Genomic DNA, 15,417 nt, shown 5'->3' on the forward strand with positions numbered 1-15,417 from the left:
GATGTCCAATGCACAAATTTAATTTTCTCTCAAGTAAGATTAGGTGGACCCAGGGATTCTCACACATCATAACAATGAAGAAACAATGCTTTCAGGTATTTACCCTTAGGTAAAGAAGTTTATACCATCTGAGTAAGAAATATATTGTACATAAACATTCCTGTGAAAGGCTGAAAATGGAAACTCAAGCTATGACATAATCTGAGAAAATCTCTACAAATATTTCTGCATCATACTGTTAGGACTAAAACATTCCAACCTTATTGTTAGTGTAATGGTGCAAATTTTCTTGGCATATTAATTTTTTGGCTTATTTCCTTTTTCTTTCTCAAATTCAGCTATCTGGTTAAATATATTGAGTAAATTTTGAGGTAAATTCTTTTTGACTCTACTTTCTGATTGCTCTGTGCTATTTAGTCCATCTTTTTCTGGAATCTCTGTTTTATTTTCCTCCTCAGAATTGTCCTCTCTGTCATAGTCTTCTTGATTTGTATTTAGTCGGTATCTTTGTTCCTGTCTACTGAAATCACGGGATCCAGGAAAAGTGTACTTTTTATGTCTTTCAAGTGACTTCCAAGAATACTCTGAACTTGCTGGTGATGTAGAATGCCGTGTGGAACCCGGTTCCCACCTTCTGTAGTGCTCTTTTCTTCCCTCTGTGTCCTTTTCACATCTCCTGTAACTGTACATTCTTATTTTGTCCTCTGAATTTCTACAGAAGGAATCTGAGGAATTTCTTCTATTGGAAAAATGTCTTTCTGATTTATATGGCTTTTCTGTTTTGCTACTTCCTGCCTGGGTTTTATAGCTATTGTAAACATGTCTTGGATCTTCAGACCTACCTCCGTAATCATCGGTTATTTCAACTGAAGATGAGGAAAGAGGGCATCTATCTTTCTCTTTTAACTGTAGCTTTTGGTACTGTAACCTCTCTTGCTTTTCCAGTAGTTTTTCCACTTCTTGTTTCTGGTTAAGAAAAGATGCTGAAGTATTTGCTGGAACTGGGTAGCACTCCTCTTTCCTACTCTGTTCTATGTGACTTGAGGATGCCCTCGATGAGTGCCTTTTGGAACTTCGAGAAGACTCTGACCGGGTCCTTTTATGTTTCTTTTGCCTTTTGTGATCAGAAGAGGAAGAGGAAGAGGATGAGGAAGAAGAAACTGACTCATCATCAGAAGAAACACTTGAAGAGGAAGATGATTTTCTTCTTTTCTTCTTTAGCCTGAAAAAAGCAATGAAATCATCAGATATACTAAACAAAAATGTTAGTAAATTATCTATAATTTCTTTTTGCCAGTCCCGGGGCTTGAACTCAGAGCCTGAGCACTGTTCCTGGCTTCTTTTTGCTCAAGACTATCACTATACCCCTTGAGCCACAGCATCACTTCTGGCTTTTTCTATATATGTGGTACAGAGGAATCGAATCCAGGGCTTCATGTATGTGAGGCAAGTACTCTACTACTAGGCCATATTCCCAGCCCCCATAAATATTTTCATCTTATTTTCTTTTAAAGATTTCCTATAAGCTATAGCTCAGAATCTCAGTAACTGCAAGGTCCAATTGTACCATAATTTGTGACTTTTAGGAAAAATTTTGGTGGAAATAGTTGGTATTCAATAAGAAAGTCCATAATTTCTTTTCTCTTTCTTTTCCATAGTGCTAGGATTTGAACTTAGGGCCTTGTGATCGCTGGGCAGGTTCTCTACCAGTTGAGCCATGTGACTATAATTTCTGGAAGACACAGTGAGCCTTCCAACTTAATTTTCTCCTGAAGAACCAAGGAGAAAACATGTTTGCACATGCCTACTCTAATTTCGTAGGTTTCCTGTTTCAGTACTACTGACATTTGGCTGTGTTATCCACTATAGGATGTTTAACAGTGGCCCTGACCCTCTCTACACTATGCTAGCGCAACTCACCAGTTATGAAAACCAAAAATCTCCTGACACTACCAAATATTTTCTTGGCAACAAAACCCACTGGCAATTGACAATCATTGCTCTGGTTCTAAAACACTTCTCCCTACCATACAGATAATTAAAATGACTCATTCTGTGTTTTAATTATATATAATTTATACACAAATTATGTAAATTATCACATTTTATACAAATTATATATATAAACATATATAAGTATTAGAATTCTAACCTTAGATTCCACTAAGTTTAATTTCCTTGATAGAAAACATACAGATTTAATAAGAATTCTTTTCTGGTGCCAGAACAGGGGTTTGAACTCAGGGCCTTCCTTACATACTTGCTCAGCTTTCTTGCTCATAGCTGACAATTTACCACTTGCACCATTGTCTAGTTCTCAGTTTCTTGTGTAGCTAGGATTATAGACATGGGCCACCAGTGCCTAGCTTATTAAGAATTCTTAATTATCACTTGAAATACTTTTGAAGTATACTTTACCTCCATATGGCATTTTGGATTCAAATCAGTAGTTGCTTTAAGTTAAAAAAGTAATGCATATTATAGTTTACCTTTTTTCCTCTTTTAAGAGCTTACGCAACTTTTCTGCACTTGTTTCTATTTTCTTTGTTTTCTGCTTTTCTTCCTTTTCAGCTTGTTTTTCTCTTAATTCCAAAGATTTCTTTTAGAACCCAGATATCGGAAAAAACCACACGTTAAAAATAGCAGAATATACAAACCACAGTATTTAAAAGACCATCCCCCAACCAGAAATTCAATTTAGTATAATGAAATCACCATAGAGCCAGTATTGAGCAAGGTGTTTTTTTTTAAACATAAAAAGATTAGTCATACAGATGTTTGGCATTAATCATTGGAATGGCCAGAACAATATTGAGGACCATATTGCAGTTGGTATCCCATGAAAAGAGGGGAAGCCATTGCAGTGGTACCAATGACCCAGAGTGCAAAAAGGGACACAATTTTACAAGTAAAATTCAAATAAGGACATTCCATAGAGGTGAATCAAGGGGGAAAGCACCATGTTCAAATACAAACCATTTAAAAAATAGCACAGCCCAGTTGGACGCATGATTACATAAGAAATCATTTTCCAGTTTGTGGATGGGGATGAGCAGCATCAGATGTCACAGACACAGCAGCAATGGTCCAATTCAGAAGAAAATGCATGAGAAAACATCATCATCAGTATTACAGGAAAAGGCAGATAAAATGGAGTTTCAAAAGGTTTCTACAATCACCTCAATTACAGTATCAACAATAATTTTATGACCACCACATAATCTCACTACAAAGAACAATTCTCAAAAACACATGCCAAATTTAGGCAATAAGAGTTGTCTTTTAGTATAAATAAAAAAAGAGGCACTATGGAACAATGTCAAACTCATTAGGAAAAGCTAATACTAATGCTTCATTAAGATAACCTACAATTTTTTTTCTAGAGGAAAATTGTATCTTGAATTAATTTTAAATATCACTAATATCACTAAATAAGAGGAAATAAAGAATCACCTGCATATATTTATGGAGTTTCTGCAAAGCATCCTCTGCATCTTTAAAAGTCTCGTCCAAAGCCAAAGCTTTCTTATAGTAAGTTTCAGCATTTAAAAACTTTTCTTCTTCTTCTAGCCTATATTTGAAAGGAAGACTTAGTATTTCTGTAAAATCGAAAGTATCCAAGTACACATATAGGTCAGAGGTTAATATGAAAAAACTTACTAGAGAAAAGCAATTTTTAAAATCAAAATGAATACAAAAATCATGTGCCTCTTACTGGTATTTGGTAAAGAGACCACTTAACTAACGAAAAGCCATTACAAGTTAACTAAGTATTATTTGCTTGTTTTTGTAGAAATGCAGGAAAACACAATAAACTGGTGTTTAAAAAATCTGTATGATTTTGATATTTAGCATACAATTATATTTAATAGTTTTCCTTTGTGGTTTATATTTTTTTCCTTTCTTCAGAATTCTTTTCCCCAGAAAATCCAGATAAAGTTCTTTGGGAAAACACACACACACACACACACACACACACACACACACACACACTTTATTTTTAGAAAGAATAACCACTGCAAAGGTTTTTAGAAAGGACAAATCTACCTCATCAGAACAAAACCAGAATTAAAAGGTATGGATATGGAGAAGTGAAAGGACTTTTCAAAATGTTTTAGTTTATAAAAGGAACATGTAATTACTGCAAAACAAACAATGGCTATCATTTCTGTGTAAGTGAACTGGACATAAGGAGTAAGGGACAAGTCAAAGAAAGTACTTGTGGCTTGGATAACTGGTAACTACTCAGTTAACAGAACAATACAATAACAGGATCATACCTCAGTAGGACCCTCAGTACTTAGTGAGAAAATACAACGCTGCTCTAGCCATTAGTTAAAAGTTCACAAGAATTAAAGACATGTAGTATAAAGAATTTCATTTAATTTAGAATTTATGAGCAGTCACGCTGGAATGATCAGGCAGTCATCAAATAGATACATGACAAATCTATTTTTTAAAAATAGCAGATGTTATCAGAAATGAACTGCCTTTAATAAAATAAGTACCCTATAAATGGGACCAAACTACATCATTAAATATTTATGATACAACTACGTTGCCAGCTGTTATGCCAGCATATCAGTAAGTATGTTTCCTTACTTACTCTAAAATTTACTATAAATTTTTGAGTTCTACTGGGCAAAATAGAAGCTGAATATAACACCAAACTGTTAATGAGCTACAGAACACTCAATTCATATACTACTAGAATGGTGAGATGGATTAGAAATTAACTTCCTCCTATTAGAATGAAAACTTAGTATATTTTCCTAAAAGAAATACTTTTCTTATACTTTTACATTTGTATTTCTACATAATGAGAATATTCAGAGCAATGAACTTAAGACATCAATATTATCTCGTCCTAAAGACTCATCAATAAGGTAAGAAAAAAAAGTCCTGAAAATTTAAAAGGGACTGTATTTAGAAAATATTATCAGGGTTTAGGTTAAAACTGGTGGGGTTTTGGGGCTGGGGAATATGGCCTAGTGGCAAGAGTGCTTGCGTCCTATACATGAAGCCCTGGGTTCGATTCCTCAGCACCACATATACAGAAAATGGCCAGAAGTGGCGCTGTGGCTCAAGTGGCAGAGTACTAGCCTTGAGCAAAAAGAAGCCAGGGACAGTTGTCAGGCCCTGAGTCCAAGGCCCAGGACTGGCCAAAACAAAAACAAACAAACAAAAACTGGTGGGGTTTCAGGCTCACCCTCTTCTGCTCAACCTTGCTGGTCTCAGGGAAAGGCCACTGTAGCAGGGACATAGTAGAACCCACTCAACCAGGGAAGGAGAAGGAGCAGCTATTTCAGTCAGAACCAGAACTATCATTGAACTCACATAGCTCTCCTGGGTTAACAGGTGTGGATGCTAGTAGTTTGTGTCAACCAGTTTCTCTACATTCATTGTACTCTAAGAAAAATTCTAAGGAGCCAAATATTTGCAGCAGCTAAACAGGCATATAACTCAGGATACTGGAGAGTTTTCCCCAATGATGAAGGAAAATGTTTATTTAAGAGAGGACTACACTGGGATGAACTAATGTAAGAAATGAAATGATGTACTTGGTTCTTCCAGGGAGACAACAAACAATTTATGTTCTCTATTTGGCTTCAAGTGTCAGAAAACTGCATGCCTGCTGCCAACTCTACAAGAATGGAAAAGGAAACTGCAGTCTTCCAACACAGAAGTTACATTACACAATCCAAAGCTCATGGTACACTTTCAGCCAACTGCAGGGTTCATATTCATTGTGCGAAACCTTTGTATTACTTGTTTTTTATTTCAGTTCATGGGGTTGGCCAGCTTGTGACTCTGCTTTTGAAACATATTAATATAGTCTAAGTGTTTTCTTGAACTTGCAACAGACCCACTTGAAGAAAGCCCAAGAATCTCAGTTACTCAGGAGATATAGGCAGGCGATATAGGTAAAAAGGAAGACTTTGCCAGGAAAACACAAAAGCAAAAATACAAAAAGGGCAAGAGTGTGTGGCCAGAGCACCTGACAAGCAAGTGCAAAGCCCCAAATTTAAACTGCAGTACTGCTTCTCTCACCAAAAAAAAAAAAAAAAAAAAAAAAAAGACAACCCATTCCCCACCAAAACATGAACAGATTGGAAATCCAGTCAATGGAAGAATCAACAGTCCTTTGCACATGAAAGTGGATGTATATTTGAAGCAGATAAGCATGGCCAGGATTAGCCACCACCTTAGGAACATTACCAAAGACACAATTCGGGACGTTTTCTTCTACAATAGTGTTACCTACTGTCAGACTAGTGAGAACATAGTTGTTTCTGAAATTAACCTAATGTGCATATATTTCTGCAGAAAAACCTTTATTTGAAGGCTGATTCCAATGCTCATATTTTATAAGTTTGCTTATATTGTTTATTACTGAAAAAAATCAGAAAGAACCTTTCTGGGATATGCACAGTAAAAAGAGTTCACTATTGTTATGGATCAGAGAGGTACATCAACACTAGAGGAAGATTTGAACACCTTTCAACTCTGAATACTTTAATTTCTTTCAGAAGGAAAAATTAAGAAAAGGAAGCTTTGGCTTTATGTACAGATGATTAGGAAAAATCCAAAACAAAACAGACCAACTACAGTAGTCTTCAAAGGTGAATATCCCCAAAGAATCAAATTTGGCAGAAGTGTAGAGGATACTGAAAATGGCGAATACCTATAAACTGGTATTGGACAGGTATCCATAAAATATGCCCAACTCAACCATAAATGAGAAAAACTCTTTGCCTTTGATTCTGTCATTGGAATGTCCCTTAGTTCCCAAGGACTGTCAAGGACTACAAAGCATTAAAGGAAATGTCAAATTTCCAACATGCAAAGGTGTTTTTCAGTATTATCCATCTAACTTGTAGCCTACAGCAACTGACCCATTGGTGGTCCCAAAAGTAGAATTTGAGCCAATGATAATCTCATAAAGACAGAAAATGGATGCACTCACAACTCAAGAGAGCTTGCACAGGATGAGATTTTAAGAACAGCTTGTTAGGTTTACTGCAGATGGCCTAGAGATTTCTCACCAGGGCTCTGTACCATTCCTAACAAGCTTTAGAAAAAGAAGAAGGAACTAAAGCAGAACCTGAATCAAGTTCATAAAGTTCAGTGATGTTAACACAGAAGAGATGCTCAGGGCAGTTAAGTCCCAACTACCAGTGTGGAAATGGTTAATGGAGGCCAACAGCCTGATCATGCTATTGGAGAAACTCCTTGAAAACTTTAACCAATATTTATTTGCTTTAGAAAGCCATCTACAATATTGCTGATCCTCAAAGATATAACAAATTCAGGCTATACTCCTTAATTAGCGCTTATAGTAAAAATGACCTATCTAAGGCTGATCAATCCAGTTTTCAAATGGTTATGTTCCCTCAAGATCTTTATTAATATGCCTTTATGTTGCCTCTTAAAAGAAGTGCTGTCCAGAATTGAAGCAAAGAGTGAATTGTCAGAGCTAACAATGCTTACTCGAAATGTATTTTTCCTTATATACAGTTCAAGATTTCATAGAAGTTGGTTTAACATTAGACTTCTACTATGAAACAAACTCAATACTTACTGCCCTCCTCTTTCCACAAGTGTCTGGCAGAGGTATTTTCTTGCATTCCTGTGAGTCGGACAGCTTTCTAATGCAAGCTCAAAATCTTCTATTGCTTTGTTCAGACTTCCTTTTGTGGCATATCTAGAGACATTAAGTAAAATTAGAGGAACTTAATCTTGTGAGCTTAATTTTAAGTCTTTTTTAGGTATATTATACACATTAAAATCCAGTTTACTTACAATGCTCCACGAGCTACCAAAGCTTCCACATTTTGCTTGTCTATTTCTAGAGCTTTATTGTATTCATTCATTGCATCCACATGGCGTCCAACCTTAAAGTAATCAACTCCAGTCTTCACACTAAAAATATTTCACAAAATAGCTCAACAAAATATTAGAGTAAGTTTTTCTGAACTCAAAAGTTTGTACAAGTGGTTGCAATTTAACATGTCCACTTAAGTGTGTGGATGATTTTTTTCATAAGCCAATGTCTTCAAGCTTGGCAAATACTTGTTTTAAAAACATCTTTTTAAAAAAAACAAAAACTTTCAAGATGTTCATTTTTATGAACAGGTATCATCATACTAATTCTTTTTGAAAAACAACTGAAAATGCTGGAAAAAATTATGTTTACAACGTAAGACCAATGCAATGCCTAAGGAAAGCTTTATTTTGTCAAAAGCTTTAATATACTTGTACAAATTCTAGTGATGATATGAGTGCTTGGTTTACCCTAAATTTTAGACCAGGTAATGCAATTGTTGAGACAAAACAATCTTCATACCATTTCAAAGCCCAAGATGAAGACTGTTTCTTTCTTAATGCAGAAGCATAATCATCTTCACAGAAACTCTGGCTATTAAAGAAAATAAAAAGTCACTCTGTAAGTACGATTAAAATAACTATTCTTCATTCTTACAGATGGCACTATACAATGAAAGAGTGAATCCTAAGAAGAAATCTGTGTTCCTTTTACATAGTAAAATCCTTCAAATCTCAGTTGTTATTAGTAAATGATATTTTTATTAGGTAAACCCACACAATTTTTCCATGTGTGTGCTAATCTTGGGCTTTAACTCAGGGCCTACGTGCTATCCTTGATCTTTTTTATTGCTCAAGGCCAGTGTTCTACCACTTGAGCCACAGCTTCATTTCTGGCTTTTTGATGGTTAACTGCAGGTAAGAGTCTCTTGGGTATATCTGAGTAGGCTAACTTCGAACTGTGATCCCCAGATCTCAGATTCCTGAATAGCTAAGATTATAGGTGTGAGCCACTGGTCCCCGAAACATACAATTGTTACACAAAATTTTTATACCTTTCTATTAAATCACATCTAATCATTGTCAAGCATCCAGTCCAGATGGCACCACCTAATTCACTCAATCTTTGGTATATTTTTGTTGCTATGATCAAGTATTATTTTCTACATAAGACAATAATACTGATGTACTATACCTCTGTAGGCCTCTCATTAAAGATGGTGGATTAGATTCATCAATTCCTAGTTTCTCTAGGAGGAATTCAACTACTCCTGGATTAACAAATCCAAGGGAGCTCTGCATGATATTTTCATATGATTCCAAAGAATTGGTGTTTAGTTCAATACTCCTCCTTGGGGAAAATACACACATACACACACACACAAACATAAAATAAAAGAATGACTAAAACAATTGGCACATTTCTACTAGGGAAATAACATTATTGTATTAGTTTTGATACCAATACCATTTTTGTACACAAAGGTGTAACACATAATAGTGCCACACTATATTAATAATACAGTTCTTTCTACTGTGTTTGGGAAATTTCTTTTTTGGTGGTACTAGGGTTGAACTAAAGGCTTTGAGTTTGCCAGGCTGGCTACAATACTGCTGAGCCATGTGTCTAGGCATAGAAACCAGAGTTAAAATGCAAAAACACATCAAAGAGTAGGTAGCTCACACCTATAACCCTAGCTACTGAGGAGACTGAGATCTGAAGATCACACAAGGTTCAAAGCTAGCCCAAGCAAGAGAGCCTATGAAATTGTTTTTTCTCCTACCAATAAAAATACAATGTTGTTATTTAGGTGTTGTACAGTGGAGTTACTGTTTTATTTCATATGTCAGGTAATAAATATATTTCCTTTAGACAGTATCATCCCTTTCTTCACTTTTCCCTTGCTTCTCCCTCATGTGGACAGTTATCTCTGATTAACCACCAAAAAGCTGGAAGTGGAGCTGTAGCTCAAGTGGTAGAGCAAAAAAGTTTAGGGATGTACCACAGGCCTGGAGTTTAAAACCCCAGGACCAGCATAAACACAAAAAATAAAAACAGATTATACAAAAAAGGAAATTAAAATTCCACCTTATTATCAGAGTCTAAACATAATTTGCTATTTGAATCCCAGAAATGTGTGAAGGATAAATACCTGTAGTATAAAGGAAGCTCTTCAGAAGTAATTACACCAAGCTTAATACTTGACAGGTGTGGTGGAAGAGATGAACTGTATAGGGACACTGCAAGCTTTTCATGGTATCTATCAATATCCTTGATTCCAGCTTAAAAAAACAGGAAGGAGAGTTAAGCTGATAGGAAAACAACAAAAATTTTCCAAACACCACTCTCATTAAACTACACTTTTATAATAAAAAATTTAACAACTTTTGAGTTTTTAATTAGTATGGTAAAAATGATCACCTCGAATGATGTCGCCGGTTTGGTAGTATGATAAAGGATCTCCATGGTTACTGTGAGAAGGCACATCTCTTAATGGACAAAGAGCCTGCAATGAGAAGTATTTGAATATACCACATACTTCACTGTCTGGCAAGAGGAGTAACTTCTTTTATCCTAATTGTTCAGTATGAACAGTTAATAATGAGCATGAGCATTAAGTAGTAACCATTATCCTAAAGCTTAATTTCGTTTCTTTTTAACAGACACATAATAACTATCTGTATAGGGTATAGTGTGAAAACTCAATGTATGTACACAAGCAATTATCAAATCAGGATAACTAGCATTCCAACTCACTTCTTTGGATTACAGTCTGAATTCTCTTACAGTTCTTAACAAAATATCTAATAGGTTGTTGTAAGCTACAGTTTTTCTGCTGTGTAGTAGAATACTAGAACTTACTATTCCTATTTAACTGCATGGTACCTGTTATCCAACTCTCCTTTGTCACAAACCTTACCAGCCTCCACCACCTGCTATTTTCCTGTTCTTTGAAATAAACTTTCTAGATCTCTCAGATGAATAAGAATATGTCACTTTCGTCTTTCTGTATCTGGCTTAGTTCATTTAACATAAGATTCTGCAGTTTCACCTATTTTGTCATAAATGATAGGATTTCTTTTTCCTTTTTCATGGCTCGAGTTCATTGTTATATGTATAACATAAGCTGTATTTTCTTTATTCATTCACTTGCCAATACAAAAGTAACTCAAACTAAAATCTCAATTTAAGAATTTTAGGCACAATTTCTGCGTTACAAAAACTGAAATTTTAGCTGGGAGCTAGTGGTTCATGTCTGTAATCCTAGCTATTTAGCAGACTGAGATCTGAGGATTGTGGTTCAAAGCCAGCGAGGGCAGGAAAATCTGTGAGACTTATCTCCAATTAACCACCAGAAAACCAGAAGTAGAGCTGTGGCTCAAAGTTTTACAGCACCAGTCTTGAGCAAAAAAAAAAGCTCAGGAACAGTACTAAGGCCCCCAACCCACAAAAACAAACAAAAACCTTAAAATCTCCATTAGCTTAGGAACCAAACATAGATTAAAATTTTTTATATTTGTTAAAATTAAGTCTCAAATTTGTCTACAAAAGCATAGGGATCCCAATGAAATAATGAAATGAGAGTTTTACAAAGTTCTATTTTACTTCCTTTAATCTGCTTGGACAGGCAGCAAATACCAAGTATTTTAAAGTGATATACTATTTCAAATTCAGGACTATTTATCTGAGGCAAAATAAATTATAATGGGCAAATCTTGTATGTTTAGTTATTGTAAATATAAAAATGAGAATATTTTTCAAAATTATCTCATTCAAGTATCTAATGCCAAATATGAGTTAAGAATATGTTCAACAATACTTACAAAACTATATGCTGTAAACCAACTGTACATCTTGGGGGGGGGTGAAATGGGGAGGGGGGAGAAAAATGAGGGAAAAGGTAACAAGTTTGATAAGAAATGTACTCGCTGCCTTACTTATGAAACTATAACCCCTCATACATCACTTTGACAAATACATTTTTTTTAAAAAACATGCTCAACTAGAAGGTTTAAGTCCAGAATATCTGATCAACCACAAAATAAACCTTTGAGCATGTAAAAACATAAACTTCTAGTGTAACCAGAGTGCAAACTTCCCCTCAAAAAAAGAAATAGAAATAGAGGAAGAAACTGTAATATTTTTACAAGAGGAAACCTATTTTTCTTTAATATTAATTTAATTCCCCAAGCATCTCAGCACAATTGAATGCAAACACTTAGTTTTTTTGCATGAGATGACTATTAAAACAGTAATCCCCATGACATAAAAAGTGAATAACTTACTGTGATTTCTAAGTGGGATATGTCTCTCATGATGCCACTTCCTAAACAGATTAGCACCATGAAAAATCCAAATTCCCGAATGGAACTAATTCTTCCAATCACTATATCACCACGTTCAATATCTCGGAAAAACAGCTCTCTCCGGTCCACACTAGGTATCTCCATAAATTGCTCTAAAGGTGGCATTACTGCATAATGAGCTAAAAAAATAAATAAAATCACTAATGGTTGTTTTGAACCATCCCATTAAATCAAATGGCCAATCTAAACACATCCAAGACAAAACTCACCTTCACTGTCTTCATTAGCTTCAGAAATAATTGGTGCATCTGATTTCCAAGAAAGTGCAAAAAGCAAATCTGCCTTTTTGGAGATGAACTTCTGTATTTCAATGTTGTCAACTCTCTTCTCTTTTCTTAAAAAGAAACAAAATTTGTGAAAGTTGATTTTTAAAAAAACCTACAATGTTCTTTTAGGTGCAATTTTCTATTTGTGACCCAATCCCTTTCAAGCTCAAGGTTAGAGAAAGGTGTGTTTTTTTTTAAAAATTAAAATTTGTATTATCTTGAAGTAGTTTTTACAGTTCGACACGTCAGTTTATGAGTGCAATGCATCTTGTCCAATGTCACCCCTTCCATCATTACCCCCATGTGAGAAGTTTTCAATCGGGCATTCCCCCATCTGCCAACCTAGAGATGGAGGCTGGGAAACCTTAGACAGTGGTCTCCAGCTTTACATAGTGAAGGATTATACTCAGGAACCTCATCTCGGTCATGGCAGTGCCACAAGGTTGGGACAGCACTACCAGGCACACCCACACCTGCAACGGCTGAGCCCTCACGGTGCCCCGCCCGCCCGCAGAGGCTCCAGCCCTCACTTGCCCGGGACCCCAGCCCCCAGCCCGTCCGTCCGCAGCGGCTAGCCCCTCACTTGCCCGGGACCCCGGCCCCCAGCCCGTCCGTCCGCAGCGGCTGGCCCCTCACTTGCCCGGGACCCCGGCCCCCGGCCCGTCCGTCCGCAGCGGCTGGCCCCTCACTTGCCCGGGACCCCGGCCCCCGGCCCGTCCGTCCGCAGCGGCTGGCCCCTCACCTGCCCGGGAAGTGCGGCGTGGGCGGCGGGCCCCGGGCTGGCTCCGCCGCCGACCCCAAGAAGCTCCGGAAATGCGGGTTGTCTTGCTGCTCGCTCCGAAGCAAGGAGAGCAAGGACGGCCCGTGACAGTTCAGCGACTGGCGCAGAAGGTCGCGGTCCATGACGGCCGGCAGGAGGCAGGGCCCCGTTTCGCGCTCCTACTCGTGCGGGTCCAGCCGCGGCGGGACGGGCTGAGGAAGCGCAAAACCCCGTCGCTTTCCACTGTCGTCCCCCGGAAGTGCTCCGGAGCGGGCGCCAGCGCGGCGCGAAGCTCCACGTTGGTCTCGCGATATTCCACGAGACCACGGCAGCCGGAAGGGGTGTTCCGAGCGCGTTCTCCGCCCCGGCCGCACTGGGCCTTCGAGGTCGCGGTGGGAAGGTTAAGCTCACTTTTAAGCTCACTTTTCAGAGACTAAAAAGTATGTTCAGTACTTCAGAATAGCTCAGGTCCAGTCTAGGGAAAATAATATTGACTGATGCGCTCCGAAGTGCCCACACCGGGGTGAGAACCCCAAAGGGGTCGCACCGGCTGTGGCCTCCTCTGTTTTTTGTTTTTAAGAGCAAAAGTGAGTAGATGGTACAAAACTTTTGCAATTGCACATCTTTCTTGTTATACATGCACAGTGTCCCATTACTAAAAGCCATGTGCAGAATGATACATTTCTTACAACTAGTGAACCTACGCAGAAATACATCATAACACTCAAGGTCCATGGTATACCTTAAAGTTCACTCTTGGTATTGTACATTCTATGGATGTAGACAAATGTATAAAGACGTGTTTACCATCCAAGCATCATATAGACTACTTTCTCCATGAAATATATTTTTGGGGTGCTGGGAATATGGCCTAGTGGTAGAGTGCTTGCCTCGTATATATGAAGGCCTGGGTTCGATTCCTTAGCCTCACATATATAGAAAAAGCCAGAAAGGGTGCTGTGGCTCAAGTGGTAGAGTGCTAACCTTGAGCAAAAGAAGCCAGGGATAGTGCTCAGGCCCTGGATCCCAAGGCCCACAACTGGCTATATGTATATAGTTTTGCCTATTCTCACTCCAGTACTCCTGGAAAACAAAGTTGGGTTGTTGTTTTTTTTTTTAACTGTCTCTATAGTATTTTCTTTTCTAGAATATCAAATGGTTGGTGTTATACACAGTTTCACTCAGTAATAGGCTTTTCTTACATGTCTTTTGTTGACTTGATAGCTCATTTCTTTTTAGTGTTGAATCTTTCATTATCTGGATACTTCATAGCTTATCTGTTCATCCTCCAAAGGACGTTAATTGCTTCCAAGTTTTGGCAATTTTGAAGAAAATTGCTACAGCCACGTGTGGACTTAAATTTTCATCTCTTTTGGGCAGATAAAATGGTGTGTGATTGCTAGGTCATATGAGAACAGCATATTTGGTTTTGTGAGCAAGCTCCAAACTGTTTTCCAAAGTCCTTACATATTTTTGCATTACCACCAACAATGAATGAGAATTCCTATTGCTTCATACCATCACTAATACTTGGTACTGTTAAAGTTACAGTAAATCTAGTAGATATGCAGTAATATCTCATTGTTTTAATTTTCATTTCTCTGATGAAATATGTATAATACCCTTTATAACCTTATTTGTTATCTGTATATCTTCTTTGGTATCTTTTAAGGTCTTTTGACTATGTTTAAATTGAATTTGTCTCCTCCTCCTCCTCCTCCTCCTCTTCCTCCTCCTCTTCCTCCTCCCCTCCACCCCCACTCCATGCCCCCTTTCCTCTTTTCCTCCCCTCTTCTTCTTTGGAAGTACTGGAAACTTGAACGCAGACCATTGTGGTTTTTAGTTTTTGGTTGCGGACTAGCTTTCCACCCAAGCATATGCCTGAGCCATGATACACCTACTTTTTGGCTTCCTTATTTTCCCTGAGATTATAGGCACATGCCATCATGTTGAGCTTCTTTCCATGGATACTCAGTTTTCTGCTTGGACTGGCACCACAATCCTCCCACTATGAGCCCCATATGTAGCTTGGGAAGACAGATGTGCACCACTGCTCTACCTCTTGGTGAGAAGGGCTGTCTCGGTCTTCTGGTTCTCAGCCTCCCAAGAACCTGCTCTTACAGAGGAGAGCCACTGGTGCCCCGCTGATTTGTTGGTTTTCTTTTCTTTATATTGTGCCAGTCCTAGGGCTTGAACTCA

At 37.7% G+C, this 15,417-nt stretch overlaps 1 protein-coding gene across 3 annotated transcripts; it reads right to left on the reverse strand.

Annotated features, from left to right (window-relative positions):
• Ttc14 (tetratricopeptide repeat domain 14) lies at nucleotides 1-13,485 on the reverse strand. Of its 3 annotated transcripts, XM_048347059.1 has the most exons (12): nucleotides 13,201-13,484; nucleotides 12,402-12,526; nucleotides 12,112-12,311; nucleotides 10,247-10,331; nucleotides 9,978-10,107; nucleotides 9,020-9,175; nucleotides 8,348-8,419; nucleotides 7,804-7,923; nucleotides 7,583-7,705; nucleotides 3,454-3,571; nucleotides 2,490-2,599; nucleotides 1-1,222 (listed from the first exon to the last, which is right to left on the reverse strand). In XM_048347059.1, exons 1-12 carry the CDS (start codon nucleotides 13,359-13,361, stop codon nucleotides 298-300), a joined length of 2,325 nt encoding a protein of 774 aa, XP_048203016.1. In that variant the 5' UTR covers nucleotides 13,362-13,484; the 3' UTR covers nucleotides 1-297. The 3 variants fall into 3 exon arrangements, 2 of the variants coding, with proteins under 2 accessions (XP_048203016.1, XP_048203017.1); XR_007211063.1 differs by lacking the exon at nucleotides 1-1,222 and having other exon boundaries at nucleotides 2,543-2,599; nucleotides 2,977-3,571; nucleotides 13,201-13,485; XM_048347060.1 differs by lacking the exons at nucleotides 12,112-12,311; nucleotides 13,201-13,484 and having other exon boundaries at nucleotides 12,402-12,519.
• Between the last annotated feature and the right edge of the window lie 1,932 nt (nucleotides 13,486-15,417).

This window comes from Perognathus longimembris, chromosome 5 (assembly GCF_023159225.1).
Source record: "Perognathus longimembris pacificus isolate PPM17 chromosome 5, ASM2315922v1, whole genome shotgun sequence".
NCBI lineage: Eukaryota > Metazoa > Chordata > Mammalia > Rodentia > Heteromyidae > Perognathus > Perognathus longimembris.